We start from the raw sequence: 21,932 nt of genomic DNA on the forward strand, positions 1-21,932 counted from the left end.
TTTGACTATCTGAACAATCCAAAATGTTGACTAAAATGAATACATGAAAAAATAAAACTGTCCACATACAGTGGATCAGTTCAAAGACTCAAATCTGAATTTTTTACTTGACATATTAGTATTGTTTTTTTCTGACTTAATTTGCATTGAAATAAAACTATTTGTTAAATATAGCTAACTTAGAAAAGTTGTTATGAATTGTTTCTTTATAGTTGTTTTGTGTCTGACTCTGCAACCCCATGGGCTGCAGCACACCAGGGCTCCATCTCCCTCACCATCTCCCAAAGTTTGCCCAAGTTCATGTTCATTGCATCGGTGATGCCGTCCAGCCATCTCATCTTCTGACACCCTCTTCTCCTTCTGTGCTCAATCTTTCCGAGCATCAGGGACTTTTTCAGTGAGTCGTCTGTTAACATCAGGTGACCAAAATACTGGAGCTTCAGCTTCAGCATCAGTCCTTCCAGTGAATATTCAGGGTTGATTTCCCATAAGATTAACTGGTTTGATCTCCTTGCTGTCCAAAGGACTTTCAGTAGTCTTATCCAGCACGGCATTTCAAAGGCATCGATTCTTTGGCCTTCTGCCTTCTTTACAGTCCAGGTCTCCCAGCCCTACGTGATCACTGGGAAGACCATAGCCTTGACTATAGGGACCTTTGTTGGCAGAGGCACGTCTCTGCTTTTCAACACACTGTCTAGGTTTGTCATTGCTTCCCTGCCAAGAAGCAATCGTCTTCTGATTTCATGGCTGCAGTCGCCATCCTCAGTGATTTTGGAGCCCAAGAAGAGGAAATCTGTCACTACTTCCACCTTTTCTCCTTCTTTGCCATGCAGTAATGGGGCCAGATGCTATGATCTTAGTATTTTTTAATATTTAGTCTTAAGCTGGCTCATTCACTCTCCTTCTTCACCCTCCTTAAGAGGCTCTTTAGTTCCTCTTTGCATTCTGGCATAAGAGTGGTATCATCTGCCCACTTGACTTCACATGTTATAAATTACAATCTACTTAAAATTATTTATATTTTCTTATCTTAATATAGTTTAAGTTTAATTTTTTCTCATAGTAACTTTCACCAAAACATCTTATATCACTATCCTAATAAAATATTATAGTAAAATTTTATTTTTACATGCCTGCTGCTGCTGCTAAGTCACTTCAGTCGTGTCTGACTCTGTGCGACCCCATAGACGGCAGCCCATCAGGCTCCCCCGTCCCTGGGATCCTCCAGGCAAGAACACTGGAGTGGGTTGCCATTTCCTTCTCCAATGGATGAACGTGGAAAGTGAAAGTGAAGTCGCTCAGTCGTGTCTGACTCCTAGCGACCCCATGGACTGCAGCCTACCAGGCTCCTTCATCCATGGGATTTTCCAGGCAAGAGTACTGGAGTGGGGTGCCATTGCCTTCTCCGTTTACATGCCTACATCCTCCATTTATGAAAGTAAACTTATAGGTAAAATGCTTGATTTAATAATCCATAAAAGCTAAGCAGAGAAAACAGTATATTGCCTAAAAACATTAAAATGTTTACTACGTGTGAGTACCTTTGAAGAATATTTTATTAGATTATTTAAAAGTCAAAGTCATAAAGTGACATAATTTTTTCAGTGATACTTATTCCTACAATGTTTCACTTTAGAACCATAATAATGAGAGAAGAGAGGCTTTGAATTTAAAAGTTATGTACAGCCATAAAATTAGCAAGAAAAGTTATGTTTGTGTTCTCTTGATGATGATACTGTGTTTCCATCTGCTTTAACTGAATGCATCTGCAGATGCTCTAAACAAGGACAAATGCAGACACAATGTGGAATGCATTTTATGTGAAGAACAAGGAGCCTTGAGTCCAAAAAAAATCTAGTACCTTTTATGGGTATTTATTGCCAGTTATGGTTCTCAATTTTTTGCCTGTTTCTATTTTTTAGCAAATCCTTATTAGGGGATAAAGAAGCCAATTTTTAAGTACTTTAAGCAATATCAACAGCCTGATTTATATTAAGACTCTTCAGAGTCCCTTGAACTGCAAGGAGATCCAACCAGTCTCCTAAAGGAGATCAGTCCTGGGTGTTCATTGGAAGGACTGATGTTGAAGCTGAAACTCCAATACTTTGGCCACCTCATGCAAACAGTTGACTCACTGGAAAAGACCCTGATGCCGGGAGGGATTGGGGGCAGGAGGAGAAGGGGGCAACAGAGCATGAGATGGCTGGATGGCATCACCGACGCAATGGACATGAGTTTGAGTGAACTCTGAGAGTTGGTGATGGACAGGGAGGCCTGGTGTGCTGCGATTCATGGGGTCGGAAAGAGTCGGACACAACTGAGCAACCGAACTGAACTGAACTGATTCATATTAACCCAGTTAATCCTCCTATAACTTCTGTATTTAATCCCTTACATCTTTGTTAGAAGAAAACTATTCAATAAATAAGGAAAATATTTAGTTAAATTGATGATTATTACACCTACCACCTGTGACACTACTTTCACTTCACACATATACATTTATCAACAAGGATTCATTGAGCGTCTATGAAATGCCAAGCTATGCTAAGCACTAAGAATACAGTGATGACCAGAATCTGACCTCATGAGCAAATAATCTAGTCCAGGCTGAAGGAAATAAACTGTGTTCAAGAACAAAGGTAATTAAGTAAACACCCATACTTTAATTCATGTCAATGTATGGCAAAAACCACCACAATATTGTAAAATAATTAGCCTCCAATTAAAATTAATTAATTAATTAAAAAAATATTTCCCTGTATCACCTGACATACAGTAAGTGTCCTGCATAGAAACAAGTTCCATTCCAAGAGCACATTTCTAAGTCCAGTTTGTTCGTAAGTTCGACAAAGTTAGCCTAGATACCCAGTTAACACAGTTGGCTATAGTACTATATGGTAGTAGGTTTATGATACTTTTCACACAAATAATACATAAAAATGAAATACAGAAAAATTAAGTATTTTTAATCTTATAGTACAGTGCCTTGAAAGGCACAGTAGTACAGTACAACAGCTGGTAAGCAAGGGCTGGCATTGAGTGAACATGCAGGAAGAGTTACTGACTGGAGCAGGGAGAAAAGGTGGAGAGAAGGTAGACATGAGGGATGGTCAGCAATAGCTGATGGAGGGCAAGCTGCAATTTTGTTCACCTCTGACATTAATGACACAGGTTCTGATCCTTGCTGGATTCAAATCTATCTACCTTTTGGAAAAAATGATCCAGTGATGTCTGGGTAGTATCTCTCATTTTCTCATCATGGATGGCATGTTCACGTCTTTGAATGTTTGCAAATTAAAGTTTGTATTTTGGAGACTTACTGTATTTGGATTTGCACATACAGGCATTTGACAGATAACTCAGTGACATTGAGAATCCCTTGGACTGCGAGGAGATCCATCCAGTCAATCCTAAAGGAAATCAGTTTTGAATATTCATTGGAAGGACTGATACTGAAGCTGAAGCTCCAGTATTTTGGCCACCTGATGTGAAGAACCGACTCATTGGAAAAGACCCTGATGCTGGGAAAGATTGAGAAGGGGGTGACAGAGATGAGATGAGTGGATGGCATCACCTACTCGATGGACATGAGTTTGAGCAAGCTCCAGGAGTTGGTGATGGACAGGAAAGCCTGGCGTGCTGCAGTCCATGGGGTCACAAAGAGTCAGACATGACTGAATGACTGAACTCAACAGTAACATCATTCCTGATTGAGATAAAGTGTCAACACAGAGCAGTTACACTTATTCCTATATGGATGATGTCTCGGACATACAGACTCAGCCTCTGTGCAGCCCATTAAACCATAATGAATAATCTCCCAGGCTTTAATGTTGGTCATAGATAACACTCACCCTAAGCTTCTAGAAACTTTAATTTCCTGTTACCAAGTTTCCTTATATAATGTCCTCCTGTTTAAGTTTCCTCCTGTAATAACATGGGAGCAGCCTCACTTGCTGGAATGGAAATACCTAAATCTAACCCATAGGTCTCCTTCAATTTTTATTGCACAGGAAGTGTATAACAGTTACGAGTTCCCCTTTCATTCATCTTTTAAAAGTCTGCTGAATTATTCCCAGAGTCTTTTATTGTTCAGAAAGAAGGACATATTGTCCACCCAGTTTGCTCTCACTCTGGAGTTCCTCTAGAAAGTTTTCCTTGCCTTGGATTTCACAGCCTCTGTCTTCTCCTTCTCCTCAGCCTGTGCTTAATACAGAGATTCTTCACATTTATTACTCAACAGCTGCTGGTCAGGGGAAAATCATCCATTCGTTGTTTTGTGCCATTTTCCCTCTTCTGCTTATTAATTGTGTCCTGCCTGCCTGCCAGCCTCACCTCAAATCTATCTTCTCAGAGATGCTATTTGTGATGAATCCCTTTTCCCAGCTTCCTCCACCAGCACGCATGCCTGTTACTTCACTTCACTTCATGGCCATCCTTTTAGGGATGCATTCAGCCTTCAGCAGACCAAAACTTTCTGGGAGTGAGAGAAATATCTGTTTGTCTTCTCAGCACTCAGCACCAAGCCATAAACCTCGGAGGTGTAGGGCCCTTAGTCCTCTCATCAACCTATACTATCAAAGCTTCAAATTCAGGGCTCCTCGGGTACACAGGATCCCCTCGCAGGTATTCACAAAGTTTTTTGTTTGTGTGATTTTCAAATTGAGGATATTTAAACTACAGTTGTCTCTTTCCATTCAGACTCCCTGCGTCTTCCCTCTTCTCATGTGGAAGGTCATCAGAGTGACCCCAGACATGTGTGGGGTCTGGCTCAAGAGAAAATGAGTGGGTTTGTATTTCCTTGAGATATGTTTATGTAGTGTGAGATCACATCCATGGAGGAATGAAGGAATGTCTTCCTGAATGCTCCCGTCATGGACAGAAGGTAACCCAGGCAGACATTGCACCAAGAAGATTTCAGATGAGAGAGTTTTCCAGTTGAATGTGTCCTACCACCCCCAATACCAGAAATATAAAATAGTAAACAAGGTTTCTGTGCCAGGAGCTAGTCTGTGAAGAATTCTTCTAGTCACCAAACATGTAAAATTATAAATGCAAGATTGGGTTCTCATTGGTGTCTAGACAACACAGAAGTTCTCCCCAGTGGAAAATTCAGTAACATAGCATTGAAAATTATAAATGGACCATGTCCTTGTCTTTGTTTTTCAGTAGGAATCAAAAGAGAATTTATCCAAATGTTAGTTTGTAGAGCACAAAGTTTAATAGTATCAAATTGTATCTTTAGTATCAATAGTATCTTTCACTCACACATGAAAGAAATTGTTTAGTGACTTCTCACTGGATTTGACAACAACCTGGAAAATGTGCAAGATATTATAAGTTTGTGAAGTTGAAAAAATTAAATCAACAGTATTGGGGCTGAATTATCTTTCTATTCTTGCTAGAGAAAATGATATTATAAAACTGCTTTTATATGAAGAGATAATCAGAGTATTGAGCCAACACTGTAGGGGGAAATATTATGTAGGTGTACCGGGCTGTTTATTAATAGAAATATCATTTTTCAGAAAGTTCTTGTGTTTATGGTATTTGTCAATCATTTTAAATTTAAGATTTGTTGTGATTTCCTTTCTCTTTCTAAGTAGTCACATCTAATTTAAACTTTTTGATTTCATCACTCTTTTTCTAAAGGAACGTCTTCCAAAATTGTAAGTATATCAGGCCCTAAAAACTTCCCCTACCACCAACATCCAGAAAGATGTATGAGCTCAGTACAATATAAGCAAGTGACTGGTTTATGTCTTGCTTCGTTTCAGTCTTGGTCCAGCCAGCAAGTATGGAGAGTTTCCTCCTCCAAACATAGGCAGAGTTTCACATTGTAACACAAAATTAATTTTAAAAAATGTTCATCTTCAGAAACTAAATACAGTATCAGAGGACAGAGAAATGGTTATTATAGATGCTTTTCTTGGGTCTCTCTGCTTTGCCCTCTCCCACTGTGAAATAGGATGATAGAGCTTTGTGATGCCCAGGGGCCAGGTAATGCACCTTTCTTTAAGGTGAATGGAAAATTGTCTAATCAATTCAATAACTGCCATCCCAGCTGCCTGTAATGAAAAGTCCCTGAGTACTAATGGATTCTGAACCAGCTTTCCAAGGGCAAAGTTACTATTATTATATGAATACTCTCAAACTGCTCGAGATTGTAAACCAGGAAGCACCTACTCTTTATGCTTTCATTTGCTCTGTCTGCAAAAGGTCTCATGCCCAAATCCACCCTATTAACCAAAAGATTGAGAGAGTGGGTGGCATTTCACACCCTTCCTTATTCCAGGTGTCCATCAAGTTATTCTTAACAAGCAAATACTGTATCCAAGAAATGTACCGCAACGATATTGTGAGCCCAGGAAACTTGAAGAAATCTCTCAGTAATGAGGATTAAAACAATAGTGAGCTTTACACTTCATCAATGTAGAACTATTTTAATTTTTAAGGCCTTTCCAAAAATCTTCCCCTTATGGTTCTTTTCCAATCCTAAAAAGAGAGAGTCCTAAATGGACTCTCAGAAAGCATGACTCCAAACAACTAACTGAAATCAGAAACCTCTGTATGCTTTCAGATACCTACTTAAGTCCAAATATCTGACTATTCAGGAAATTAATAGTCTCATTCAGTTTTTTATGGTCCTACTGTTTTTCTTCCTTTATTTTTTTTAAATTGGAGTATAGTCGCTTTACCACGCTGTGTGAATTTCTTGCAGTATAGCAAGGTGAATCTGCCACTCACATACATATGACCCCTCTTTCTTGGATTTCCTTCCCCTTTAGATCTCCACAGAGCACCAAGTAGGGTTCCCTGTGCTATTCACTAGGTCCTTATTAGTTATCTGTTTCATATATAGTAGTACCCATGGTAGTTTATTTTAATTAATGTGATGTGATTGTGGTTGGTGTTCAGTTGCTAAGTCATGTCCAACTCTTTGTGAACTCATGAACTACAGTACACCAGGCTTCTCTATCCTTCACTATCTCCTGGAGTTTGTTCAGACTCACATCTATTGAGTCGGTGATGCCACCCAACCATCTCATCCTCTGTGGTCCCCTTCTCCTCTTTCCTTCAATCTTTCCCAGCATCAAGATCTTTTTCAAAGAGTTGGCTTTTCACATCAGATGGACAAAGTATTGAAGCTTCAGCTTCAGCATCAGTCCTTCCAATGAATATTCAGGTTGATTACCTTTAGGATTGACAGCTTTGATCTCCTTACAGTCCAAGGAAGTCTCAAGAGTCTCCTCCAACACCACGGTTCAAAAGCATCAATTCTTCAGTGCTCAGCCTTCTGTATGGTCCAACTCTTACTTCCATACATGACCACTGTAAATACCATAGCTTTGACTATACAGATCTTTGCCGGCAAAGTGATGTGTCTGCTTTTTCAATACGCTATCTAGGTAGTTTTTCTTCCAAGGAGCAAATGTCTTTTAATTTCATGGCTGCAGTCACCGTCCACAGTGATTTTAAAGCCCAAGAAAATGAAATCTGTCAGTTTCCACTTTCTCCCCATCTATTTGCCACGAAGTGATGGGACCAGATGCCATGATCTTAGTTTTTGAATGCTGACTTTTAAGCCAGCTTTTTCACTTTACTCTTTCACCTTCATTAAGATGCTGTTTATTTCCTCTTCACTATCTGCCATTAGAGTGGTATCATCTGCAAATCTGAGGTTGTTGATATTTCTTCCTGCAGTCTTGATTCCAGCTTGTGCTACATCCAGCCCTGCATTTCGTATGATGTACTGTTTCTAGAAGTTAAATAAGCAGGGTGGAAATATACAGTTTTGACATATTCCTTCCTAGTTTGGAACCAGTCTGTTGTTCCAAGTCCGCTTGTGATGGTTTTAAATTATAACAATTCTTTGATTGTTGCTCTGAATTACTATTTAATCTTATAGCTATTATTTTTACACTCTTATTTATCCTGACACTGATTTAAGATAGCTACAAAAGTGTCAAACTTTACAACAAGATTAAATACATTAAAAATTAACTAAAATAATGAGACACAGAGAACTCCATTGATAGTACATGACATGAAAAGTGGGTGGAGAAGGGGAGCAGGAAATAAGAGAAAAGAAAACCAGCAAGAAATATTTGCTGCGATTATAGAGTTGGCAAGTATTGCAAGCTTTTTTTCTATTTCATGAGATTTAACAACTCTCTAAAAACCTGAGGATTTTGTTGAGACTGTTACACTGGTTCTGTACAAAGAGGTTTTGTTTTGTTTGCTGGGCCATGAAAGGCAGAGGGCATTGGGTGGAATCAGTGGGAATCATGATATTAGAGACCCACGGGATATTAGAGACCCATGCAGAAGCTCAAAAGGTAAGATGGCTGTTTCTATGCCAGATCAACTATATGAAAATATTTGGCTCTTGAATCATTTGCGCCCAACTAATTCCTGCTTTCTTCACAAAGGACTGTCAGCTTTTTCACTTACTTGACAGTGTTTGGCCTTTTTCAGGTCTGCTTTGTGAACCTGGATGTGAACAAGGATGCATACAGCACGGAGCAGCTGCAGCAGGTAACTCGGGGACTGAACTCTCGGGGAGCTCCCTTCCAGGGCTGGCTGTACTGACAAGAGACCTAGCATGACTACCTCAGTGATGCTCGCTGTGTAGGAGACTCATTAATTAGATGATTTCATCACAGCCCATCTCCCTGACCTCTTCCTGACATTTTTCTACACAGTTTGCTCTCCTAACATTTGAGAATTGCTTTCCCAAGTAGACTAGGCTATTTCCTAAGCAGGCTCTTTCTCCTGCACCCCCGGTGCCTAGGAGTGACTTTTCTACTGCCCCCCTCTACGCACTCAAGCACTCTTTCTGTGATGACTTTTCCAAAGTTTTTCCAAAACCTGCTTGATACCAGCTAGCCCTTCCCTCTGGTTTGCTCCTTCTTGCTGCTCTCATCAAATGTTTTATATCTAACCTCAGTTTGTTGGCCCCACACTCATCTGGAACTCACATTTTTTTGCATTCTGTGGGAGCTAAATATTCCAAACTTATCCAAGGTTATGAGATTTCTGATGTAAATCCTTGACAACATGCAAAAACTTGCAGACTCACTCAATCCTTTGGAACCAGAGACTGTAGGTAAAATGGGAAGGGTTCATTAGTGTGATGTGATTTATCATTTCATGCCCAAAGCTGAAGATGGTTTGATTTTACTGTTTGGTACAACACTCTTTAATGTATAATGGTACACCATTTGCATCTTGATTGCCATAGGACAGTGGGTCTGAAATTACTCAGTTATTCCTGTAACTTTTTTTTCTTGACAGTGCTGCATCTGAAGATTCTCAAATTTAATTGTCCATACAGACTGTTTATTACAAATTTCCACTGAGCCCCAAATATCCCTCATCTGTGTAGTACTATAGAGATCTTCAAAAGAAATTATACAAATAATTTCATTTGATGAAATTGTGGTGCTAAGTCTATCACAGAGAGAGCAGGAAGGAACAAAGCAAGCTGACATCTTAAAAACTGTGTATTTCCATCAAACTTTATGATACAGAAAATATGCATTATAACTTAACAGCATTTTTCCCACTTTTATTGCTCCAGTTAATGTGTGGAAACAAAAATGTTTCAGCAGTGATCTTTGGGACAGCTATTGCCGTATTTAAATATGCAAATAGATGACAGATATTAATTTTTAAATATGTGTGAAATGAAAATTTGGTAATATGAAAATTGTATTTTCAGAGTGTATAAAATAAATATGTAGATGTGCATTTCTAATTAATCTGTTGTATATGAATCTCTTAGTATTCTCTGTGTTCTCAGGTTTTGATTGTTTTTTGGATCAAGTAAACATTCTTTTGTTTTATATGAAAAAAATAAGTGTATATGTCTAGCACAATAAAAGACTAAAGCAAAAAAAGAAGACTGTATTTAACAAATTTATGACTGATTCGAGACAGTCTTTGGCTATGCCTAAGCGCATACATGAGCTGATTTAGCTACATAAAGTTGTTCATCTCATTTTTCTGGATTTCAGCATATTTATGTGTGAAAATAAAGTGCTACCTAATCCATTTAGGGGTATTGCAGTGATTGAATGCAGTCAATTAAGGACATGCAGTCCTTCATATGGTGCCTCATATATACAAGAAAATCAATGCCAGTAATTATTTTATTATTAATATTATTACTGGGGGCTTCCCAGGTGGCGCTAGTGGTAAAGAACCTGCTTGCCAATGCAGGAGACATAGGAGGCTCAGGTTTGATCTCTGAGTTTAGAAGATCCCCTGGAGGACGGCATGACAACCTACTCCAGTATTCTTGCCTGGAGAATCCCGTGGACAGAAGAGCCTGGCAGACTACAGTCCACAGGGTCGCACAGAGTCAGACATGACTGAAGCGGCTTACCATGCAATTTTATTATTATTAGCTTCATTAGAACACATGATTATTAGTCAACGAGTCTCTTATTCAAGGACTTAAAAGGGAGGAAAAGTCCCAAACTACCATGGATGCCTGTGGTGTCATAATAAAATCATTAAGTGTTTACTTTGGGAAACTTCAAACAAAAAATTGTTAAATCTTTATGTTTAGGAAATTTTCTATTCCAATCTAACCTTTTATGCTTCACTTTTATACATCTCTTCTCATAATAATCTTAGTAGATTCAGTCATCTATATTATGAATAGTTTTATGAGTATATTAGTTTTGCAAGTAAAATAATTTTGAGGTAGTATTTTGGAAGTGAAAATAAATTATCTCAATTAATAATCATTCTTGTCCTACAGAAGTTGGTCAGTGTTTCACCAGATCTTCCAAAACTTATAAGCTCCATGAATGTCCAACAGCCAAAAGAAAATGAAATTGTCCTCCTAAGTGGGTTAACATCTGGAAACCTACAGGCAGATTTTGAAGTTTCGCAGGTAAGAAATATTACCTCTTGATAAGCAATTCACTAATAAGTCATCTGTGGTCAGCTCTTGGCACAAATCAGTATGAGGCCCAAATGAATGCAATATGTAGACTCCCATAGCATATGAATTTAAATGTCTTTGTATCCTATAATAGATTTTACTTGTACTTCTTTTAAATATTACCCCTTAAAGTTTGACCGTTTCCTTTACATTGATTTCTAACATATATTATGTACTCAAGTTTATGGTACTAAGTTGCACTTAAACTAGAGCAGACACACCAGTCATTGGTTGGTTAGCTTGGTTTTCTACTAATCTACTGAGTAATCAAAACCAGGATTGTCTTCTGTTTCAGGAAAAATAGCAAAATTCTAATTCATACTATGTGATGCCAGAATGGCATAATTTCTTCTTTCTGGATGCTATTTATTTTTTAGGCGATATCAAACCAGTCAAGCTAATAAATACAGGATGGCAGTCCCAAAGATGAAAATGGAGTTTCCTAGATCCAAAATGAAGTTCCCAGAAGAAAAGAATGTTACTTAAAATAGAGTTTAAAATACTGTTATCATTCAATCTATTAAACTAATGTTCATTATTATGAAATAAATAATTATAATGCTGAAGAAAACTTTAACATTTTAAATTGTTTAATTGATTTACATAAAATTTCTAAAGACACACTGTCTAAAGACACTTATGTTCTCACATAAGATATGTGAATAGTGATTGATAGCTACAGACTAAAATAATGAGCATTTGTTTTCCTCTATAAATTGTTCTTCTTTGTGTTTTAGTTTTGCTGGAAAGTTTTTAAATCTTCTTTTATTCTTTCATCCTTCAAAATATCAAAAAAAAGTTTAGTAGGCCACCCACTATTTCATTCCATACTTCAGATGCTCACTGAAAATCTACACACAGCCCATTACAGTTTGCTCCTCAAGACTAGAACAAGATTATTCCCAGTCAATCTAATAACACATTTCTTTAATGAGAAAATTAATTGTTTGAAAAGAGAATACAGAAGTGGACCTAAGTGCTGTCTATTTATAGTAGGCAAAGCCATAAACCGAACATAATTTTCAAACCTGAGTTTTAAGAGTGGTTTCTGCACCAGACCTATTAGTTATGATTCCTCAGTAAACTGTCCATGAGGAGAGTTGGAAAAAAAACAGGAACTGGAGTCCAGGAAACCTGAACTGCAGCGGTGGTTCTTCCGCTTTATATTTCTGTGACTTGGATGAATGGAGAGACAGAGATTGACACATATACACTATTGATGCGATGTATAAAATACATATATACACATACACACTACTGATGTATATATACATACACACTATTGATGTATATACATGTGTGTATATGTATATATACACTGATGCTATGTATAATATACATATATACACATACACACTATTGATGTATATACACATGTGTATGTATATACACATATACACTATTGATGTACACACACATGTGTATATGTGTATACACACTATTGATGTATATACATATGTGTATATGTACATATACACTATTGATGCTATGTATAAAATACATATATACACATATACACTCGATGTATATACACATGTGTATGTATAGACACACATACATATGTGTATATGTACATACACACTATTGATGCTATGTATAAAGTATACATACATGCTATTGATGTACATGTGTTTTAAATAATCTCTTTTAATAAGGGGAACATGTAGACATGAAATATTCCCAAGCATTTTGAATTCCATCTTGAGATAAGTTTATTTAGCTTCCCTTTGCCCACTGTTGTTTCTATTAAAATAATTTTCTCTTAAAAATTGCTATAAATCAACATATTGTTCCTCTTACAAAGATGAAAACCCCAATGCACAAGACATATCTGTGACTTACTAGTAACCTGTGCAAGGGCAACTGAGACTTTTTACAGTTATTCTAATGAATGACACTATGAATGGTGAAAATATGTAGTGGAAAATGGGGAAGGGGTCTGTAACCTTGGAACTGGAAAGAATTAACAGGTCTCCATTGGACACTCACCAGTGATCTGTCTCCCTCAGTGCTGTCCCCATAAACCTGTCCTTTAAAGAGAATTTGATCACTTTCAGTAGATTTTTTTTACATCTCATTTTGGCTGCTTCTTCAAATGAACACTACAAATTATAAAATATAACCATAGTTGATAGAACACTTTCCATCTGTGTGAAATACTAGCAGAGAGGTTATACTGAATATCACCAAGGCAGAAAAAATATTGGTCTGAGAACCTGGGACTCATTTAATCAAAAGGAGCACCCAAGACAGCCTTAACTTTCCCCTCAGCTTTATTAAATTTTAGACAGCCTTATTCCTAACTCCAGGCCCTGAACTTCCCTTTTCTTAGAATATTGATTTTAGAGAACTTATTTTTATAAATTGCTTTTCTGCCCCATTGAGATATAAATCATTTTAAAAGCCTTTTGACACTTGTACAACCCAAGAATGTCTTTCTCAAGGACCTTGGACCCATCTCTTGGAAATGTCATCAAAGAAGTTAGTATCCCTATGTCTTTGGAAGGCTGGGAGCCTAACTTCTGTAAGCACTTTGCTCCAATTTGCAAAACTACCTCCAGCCAAGAAGATACAAGAAGTTTCCTTTTCCTAAGCAAACACAAATGGACTTTAGTCCTCCTGTACCAGCTCTTCAAAGCCCTGTTGCCCTTTTTTTTTTTTTAATTTCAGTGGAATTGTGATCCAACTCAGTTCTGGCCTCCTTCTTTTATTTTAAAAACTTTGAATGAGGTCTTCTGTGCCTGCTAAACTTTGCCCAGTGCAATTTTCACCTAGACAGGAGAGAACAAAAATATGTAATACAACTAGTCAACTTTTCTCCTAGGTACCCTGTGTTCCAAAGCACCATTTGAATTTTTTCAAGCAGTTCATCAATATACTCCCTGAAGATATTCCAAGCATTTTAAAGGTCCCCATTCCTTCTAATAGGAGAGACTAATAGAAGAAAGCCTGGAGGCAATGGTTCTATATTTTCTCTTGTGTGTGTATGTGCTGTTGTGTCGGACTCTTTGCGACCCCACAGACTGTAGCCCACTAGGCTTCTCTATCCATGGAATTCTCCAGACAAGAACACTGGGGTGGGTTGCCATTTCTTTCTCCAGGGGATCTTCCTGACCCAGGGATCAAACTCACGTCTCTTACATCTCATGCATTGGCAGGTGGATCCTTTACCACTAGTGTTCCTCAAGAAGCTCCTTTTTTTTTTTTTTTAAACAAATGCCTTTTTCTCTCTCTACTCGCAGTGTCCTTGGATGTCAGATGTCTGCTTGGTCCAGTGTGCAAGAGGGAACAGACCAAACAGTACCAATTGCATCATCTTTGAAATCAACAAATTTTTGATTGGTCTGGAACTGGTACAGGAGCGGCAGCTCCACCTTGAAACAAACGTCTTGAAAGTGGAGGATGACACGAACTGTTCCTTGTCTTCAATTGAAGAAGACTTTCTCACTGCATCCGAGCACTTGGAGGAGGAAAGTGAGGTGGAAGAGTATAGGAACGGTGAGAACTTTGCTGTAAAATGAATGTGCATCCTGAAATTAGTCACCCTATAAAAATGTCTGGGTTACATTTCAGAAAAGTTTCAGGCCACATCAGTTCGGCTGACGCATCACAATCTTCACGTAAGAAGTTTCAGGAGGGAGAGAGAATAAGAAAACACTAGTGAAGATGCTGACAGAGGCACTTTAACAGATTTAATGGTTAGATGGCCCCATTCTCCGTAAAGATGCCTTAGGGATGCTGAAGGAAATCTCTGTTTTAAAACAAAATCTTCCTGCCTGCCAAGAGATGGAGACTATCACTTGGAGGAAAGTTAATTTCCCTAAGATTTCCATTAAAGCCATCTGTTAGCTGAGGCTGAGTGAGACTGGCCTGAATCCGAGCGCTGCCTCTTTGAGGCTGTGAAACCTGGGGCCAGTGATCTAAGTCTTTCTGAGCTCCGGTTTCCTTATGCATAATTTGGAAGTATAACTGTGCCCCCAGAACTATTATATGTATTATATTTAGCCATTTAAAATATATATTTGTTACATTTCTGGGCTTTCCAGGTGGCTCAGTGGTAAAGAATCTCCCTACCTATGCAGGAGCCACAGGAGACACATGTGAGATCCCTGGGTTGGAAAGATCCCCTGGAGGAGGAAATGGCAACCCAGTCCAGTATTCTTGCCTGGGAAGTCCCATGGTTAGAGGAGCCTGACAGGCTGCAATCCGTGGGGTCACAAAAGAGTCAGACACAACTGAGCTGGCATGATTATTTTTGCCAGGGCAGGAGGAAGTAACCCAGGAAAGTACTTAGCACGTGTTTACTGATTATTTCTTTTGACTCATTAATAGAGCTCAGTGAACAATAAGTTACTCTTCCCCAAAGAGGAAGGGATACTCCAGATTCTGTTCTCACTGTCCTTGGGGCACGTCCTATGCCAGCTTCAGAGAAGCTCTCTCAACAAGGCCCACGATATCCTGCATATCCTGCCTTCTCCCTCTGTACCCGCTGGGCAGCTACAGGACACAGTTGTCTCGGTTACTTTCTCGCCAGAGCACGGTGACCAGCCCTCAGCTCCCAAATGCCCTCTTCCACTCTAGCACTGACATTTGTACTCCACGTTGAAAGCCATTCTGTTGAGCGCAGTTCACAATGAAACTCAAAAGCCTTTTCAGATTCACTTTTCTTGAAGAAACATTCAAAATACTATTTTCAGAAACAGAAAAAAAGATAACTGATCCTTTAAGGCATTTTTGAAATAAAGATTATTTTAGACTCATGTGAACCTGCTATCTGAAAAGTAATGGTGCATGTAACTTCTTGAATTATGGCTTTTTATGTTGTTGTTGTTTTGTCTCTGTTCCATTTATAACTGCTCTGATCTTTATGATTTCTTTCCTTCTACTAAGTTTGGGTTTTGTTTGTTCTTCTTTCTCTAAAAAATAGTACAAATGAACTTATTTATAAGACAGAAATAGAGTCACAGATGTAGAAAACAGATTGATGATTACCACGTGGAAATGGTGGAGGGTGGGGGGCGGGCTGGGAGATTGGGAGTGACCTTTACACGCTGTGCTGTTTTGTACATAGTCACTCAGTCGTGTCCGACTCTTTGCGACCGCATGAGCTGTAGCCAACCAGGCTCCTCTGTCCTTGGGATTCTCCAGGGGAGAATACTGGAGGAGGTTTCCATGCCCTCCTCCAGAGGATCTTCCCAACCCAGGGATAGAACCTAGGTCTCCTGAATTGCAGGTAGGTTCTTTACTATCTGAGTCACCAGTGAGGCCCAAGGATGCTGGAGTGGGTGGCCTCTCCCTTCTCCAGGGGAACATCCCAACTCAGGAATTGAACCAGGCTCTCCTGCATTGCAGGCAGATTCTTTGCCAGGTGAGCCACCCAGGAAGCCCCATATACACACTACTGTATGTAAAATAGATAACAAATAAGAGCCTACTGTATAGCAACAGAAACTGTATTCAATACTTTGTAATGGCCTAAATGGGAAAAAAATCTAAAAAAGACTGGTTATATATATAATTGATTCACTTTTCTGTATACCTAAAACTAACACAACAATGTAAATCAACTGTACTCCAATAAAATACTCATAATTGCAAAAAATGGAATAAAAGTAGATGATCAAAAGTGAAAAAATAAATAAGTAGTATTTTTAATTAAATAAAATAAATAAGTAGTATCATTTTCTCTTCACCAGGTTATGAAAATATAAATGTCTCAACCAGTATCTTGGAAAATAAAAAGCCAAAGGAAGCCACTAAAGAGGAATGGAATTACAGCAAGGAAAAGTTACTTTATCCATTGGAAGACAAGTATGTTAGCAAATATCGTACACCACTGGTTAAAACAGAAGGATCTCTGGGAAAAGTGGCAGAATATACAAGTCTGCAGAGTCTAGATCCTTCAGCCAAGATATCAAAGTGGAAAGGTGAAGCCGTGGGGAATGAGAGGTCAACCACAAATGATTATTACTCAGAAAAGTGTAAAAGTCAAGAGGAAAAATCACAGGCACTATGTATTCCAGGCAGTGCTTATTTCTCAAGGATGGTTAAGAGGGATGGACCTTCTGCGGGTGGGACTTTCTCTGAGCATGACAGCAATTTAGACCCAGGAGACCATGAAGCCCGCACAAACTCTCTTCTTCCCTTACAAGATGGAGAAGCCACAACAGGCAAGTACGCCACGAATTTGGCGGAATCTGTGCTGCAAGATGCATTTATTCGACTCTCTAAGTCTCAGCCTGCCCTCCCCCAGGAATCTGCAGTCCGTGTTTCTGTAGGAAGTGCTCTGCTCCCCAGTAGCTCTTCCACAAACGATATCGTGGTACCTCAGTCATGGAACGAGCTCCCCAAAATCGTCATTGTCCAGAGTCCAGACGGCAGTGATGCTGGCCCTGAGCCAGGCATTTCCTCGTGGCCCGAGACAGACGTCTCCAGTGAAACTTCAGGCGTCCCCTCTGTAGAGAACTCCAGCAGACACCCCCAGAGTGCTCTAGAAGTAGCGTTAGCTTGTGCAGCCACTGTTATTGGAACCATTTCCAGTCCACAAGCCACAGAAAGATTCAAAATGGAGCAAGAACCCCTGGTTTCACACCATCCACTGGGAGGTGATGAGCCAGTGCAAACTCAGGCCTCTCAAGTACTCAAGGATCCCTCCCTCAGTGAATACTCGTTTCCATCTGCTTTATGCGGCATGACTCAGGTGGCCAGTGCTGTTGCTGTCTGTGGCCTGGGGGAAACAGGAGAGGCGAAGTGCCCGGTGGCTTCCAGTGGCTTCCTGTCTGCAGTTGAGGCCCCTGCAGCCATCCCCCAACTTTGTGGTTTAGTGACAGAGAAGACCATGGAGCTGGGGAATGAAGCCATTGCAGAGGCCTTGCTCAAGGAGGTTGCCTTGGTCTTAACAAGACCTAACGCCTACAGCAGCATCGCAGACCTCATGGAGTCAGTGAACAGGAGTATCGTAGAAGCTGTTTCAAAGCCTCAGGCCTTGTGCTCAGAAAATGCCCTTGGGAATGAACTGGCACAGACCCTGTCCAATGTTATCCTGAAGCATTCCATTGATGAAATTCACCAGAAAAATAAAGTAACAGACCCCAATGATGACAGGGACTCATCTGAAACCCTGGACTCCTTAATGGAAAGTGTAAATCGGCTGCTCTTCAATGTGGTATGCTTCACGTTCAAGAAGATGAGCCACCTTGTACAGCTTGGGGGATGTCCCCCTGTCCTTTCTAAGGAGACCATCAGATGGAGGGAAACCGAACCAGACTTCCAGCCAACTGATCAAGCCATTTGTCCAGCATGGACAAAAGCCGCTGAATACTCCAGTTGCCATCCACTTAGCAACCTGCATATCAGCACTCCTGTTATCAATGATCTCGTAGATGCTGGACATCTGAAGCAAGATAGCAAGGGTCCAGAGCAGTCAGGTCTTTCCCAGATCCCCACACTGCAATCTGAATTATCCTCCAGTACCAGCATGTCTGCTAAAACACCCCCCAAGGAAATATATCTGAAAGGATCGGTGGTGGAGGATATGAAAAACCCTCCTCCACCATCCAATGACAATGAGAATGAATGCAGAGTGCCTCCAGAGGAAGAAATGACACCAACAGTTGGCGAGTACAGCTCCAGTTCCCAGGACACTGAGGACAGCATTACTGCAGATGCTCAAGAAAAGTACAATGGTGCCTCGCCTCTGAACAATGAAGTTCAAGTTCGCCCGTCTTTGTTGGGGGATGATTTGCTGCTTCCTGCTCAATCCAGGCTACCAGAAAAAGACCCAGACATATACTGCATTGCAGACTTCGCAGAAGAATTAGCAGAGACGATCGTCTCCATGGCAACGGAAATCGCAGCGATTTGCCTTGACAACTCCAATGGAAAACAACCCTGGTTCTGTGCATGGAAAAGAGGGAATGAGTTTCTGGTTACCCCCAACATCTCCTGCCGATCCTTGAAGAGGAAGAAAGAGAGCCAGGCCAGCGGGGCCACTGTGAGGAAACACAAGCCCCCGCGACTCAGCGAGATCAAGAGGAAAACCGATGAGCACCCAGAGCTGAAAGAGAAGCTGATGAACAGAGTGGTGGACGAGTCTATGAACCTCGAGGACATCCCAGACTCTGTCAGTATTTTTGCAAACGAAGTGGCAGCCAAGATCATGAACCTCACAGAGTTCTCCTTGGTGGACGGTGTCTGGCAAGCCCAGGGCTACCCCCGGAGTCGGTTACTGGGTGGGGACAGGTGGAACCGCCTGAAGGCCTCCAGCTGCGAGAGCATTCCAGAGGAGCATTCTAACACCCGGGCCTATGTGAACAGCCTGGGTTTAATGAGTACCCTGAGTCAGCCAGTTAGCCGGGCCAGCTCCGTCTCCAAGCAGTCAAGCTGCGAGAGCATCACGGATGAGTTTTCCAGGTTCATGGTGAACCAGATGGAAAATGAAGGAAGAGGTTTTGAGTTGCTGCTAGATTACTATGCAGGCAAGAACGCCAGCAGCATCCTGAATTCAGCTGTGCAACAGGCCTGCCGGAAAAATGACCACCTGAGTGTGAAGCCAGGCTGCCCCTCGAAACAGTCCAGCACCGAGAGCATCACCGAGGAGTTCTACAGGTACATGCTGAGGGACATCGAACGGGAGGGCAAAGACGGCGCCTCCTCCAGGCGAGGCAGCCAGGACTGGACCACTGGCTTGCTCTCGCCTTCTCTGCGATCCCCCGTGTACTACAGACAGTCGTCCGTGCCTGACGGCAGATCCCCGGGCGCCAGGCTCACGGTGAACGTGCCCATCAAAGCCAACTCCTTAGACGGCTTTTCTCGTCACAGCCAGCAAGACTTCCTCAGCGTCCAGCCCGTTGGCGGTGCTTCCTCCTCGGGTCTCTGCAAATCTGACTCTTGCCTGTATCGCAGAGGCGGGGCTGACCACGTCACAAACATGTTAATTCACGAGACGTGGGCAAACTCAATCGAGGCCCTCATGCGGAAGAACAAAATTATAGTGGACGATGCCGACGCAGCTGAGGCTGAGCCTGCTTCAGGGGGCCCGTCCTTGCAAGTGGAAAAGTGTGCGGGCAGGTTAGCTTCGGGCAGGGTGCAAAGTGGGCCAGCGCTGCTTGTGCAGGGGTCCGTTGAGTATCCGAGGAAAAACTCAATCACAGAAAGCAGCCCTCCCCCATGGTCGTCCCCAAGCAAAGCTGCTCCTCTTACAAGTCACAGCAGTTTAGATTTTAACAAGGAAACTCCCTCATGCCACGATGCGGTCCCTCTAAGCCACACCCGGCTATCACTTTGCTCAAGGGAAGTGCCTTTAATCCAGATCGAAACAGACCAGAGGGAAGAATGTGTGGGAGAAGCTGAACACGTTATTTCCGAATGCAGCCCCCTGGAGGAAAAAGAAGAGTGTTTGAAAGAAGAAAAGGTCCCAGATGCAGGGAAGGGTGAAGACGCTGCCCTGAGTGCCAGCCAGAACCCCAGGTGAGTGAGTGATGTCTTAGACGAACTAGGGTGCATGGGACTGCAGTTTGCACCCTAATCAGTATTTAGTATAAATCTTAGAAATTTACTGGTGCAGGAACTGAATTCCTGATAGTCATTGGCTTCCCTGGTTAATATACACTTTCCCAGGTGGTGCTAGTGGTAAAGAACCCTCCTGCCAATGCAGGAGACATAAGAAATATGGGTTCCGTCCCTAGGTTGGGAAGATCCCCTGGAGGAGGCATGGCAACCCACTCCAGTATTCTTGCCTGGAGAATCCTATGGACTGAGGAGCCTGGTGAGCTACAGTCCATGGGGGTGGCAAAGAGTCAGACACGAAGTGACTTCGCATGCATATAATAGAAAGGCAAAAGTAAATTTTTTTTTAATTTCTAAAAAATTAGATTTCTGTGTATAATGAAATGAGATATCATTCTCCCCATTAAAATTAATCTCCCATAGTAAGCCACCTTTTGAAATTAATTATGGCAACTTCCAAGCAAAAAAGAAAACACATCAACTTGTTCACTTGAAAAAAGCTAAATTTAAATAAGTCTTAATATTGGAATCTGACATTAAATATTTTGGTGTAATTTTCCCCCAGGTTCCCTCGAGTTTTTCTTTCTTATTCTAAAGATCTTTGCAAGGACACCATGTCCCACAGTGCTGACTCTTTAGATTCATAGTATGATACAGGCTTCCATGATGGCACCTGCCACCATGTGGTAAAGAATACCTGCCAATCCATGAGACATGGTTTGATCCCTGGGTGGGGAAGATTCCCTGGAGAAGGAAATGGCAGCTCACTCCAATTTTTGTGCCTGGAAAATTCCGTGGACAGAGGAGCCTGGCAGGCTACTGACCATGGGGTTGCAAGAGAATCAGACATGATTTAGTGACTAAACTTCAACATAATCACAGTAGCATATGTGCAAAAAAACACCGGAGTGTTGTTATTTCAATAGTTCTTTTTCCGGAAAATCATAATGCAGGTGACAGTGCATTTTGAATTTGAAACAAGGTAATTATTTCTCTCAGGCAGCTTAAAAAAATATCAGTTCCTTTTACAACTCCCATTTTCTGTAGCAAAGTCATAGGATTCTTGAATATGAGACCATTGTAGCATTTAAAAATGTGATCTATACTTAAAGGTTTTTTTAAGCTACAGAATAAACAAAGACAAAAATTAATCTACTGGCTTTGGGAAACTTAAGTTGAGAAATAGCTTGCATTACCTTTTCAGAGATATACATCTATCATTCAGAGAGCTTATGATTTTTAAATGGTTAGCTGCAACTAATGAGTTGAACACAGACTCCCTCAAATTTTGTCAGCTCTGGAAAATCCCTAGGACATTCACACCCCCACCAAGAATGAGAAATCCCCCAAATGGATCCATCTTCAGGTACTAAAGCTCGCCATCATTATAAAGCATCTTTACAAGTTATGGGCAGTGGTGTTCCAGTTGCACTGTCTTAGCTACTTAGTGCTAAGAATTTAGCTT

General features: G+C 40.8%; 1 protein-coding gene across 1 annotated transcript in view; it reads left to right on the forward strand.

The window, feature by feature from the left end:
- Positions 1-21,932, forward strand: part of SPHKAP (SPHK1 interactor, AKAP domain containing) — a 186,441-nt gene that overhangs the window by 139,159 nt on the left and 25,350 nt on the right. The window contains exons 4-7 of the mRNA XM_065928912.1: positions 8,482-8,541; positions 10,775-10,909; positions 14,203-14,458; positions 16,657-20,428. Of these exons, the coding sequence (XP_065784984.1) occupies positions 8,482-8,541; positions 10,775-10,909; positions 14,203-14,458; positions 16,657-20,428 (4,223 nt within the window). The remainder of the gene's footprint in view (positions 1-8,481; positions 8,542-10,774; positions 10,910-14,202; positions 14,459-16,656; positions 20,429-21,932) is intronic.

Source organism: Muntiacus reevesi, chromosome 3, assembly GCF_963930625.1.
Source record: "Muntiacus reevesi chromosome 3, mMunRee1.1, whole genome shotgun sequence".
Classification (NCBI taxonomy): domain Eukaryota; kingdom Metazoa; phylum Chordata; class Mammalia; order Artiodactyla; family Cervidae; genus Muntiacus; species Muntiacus reevesi.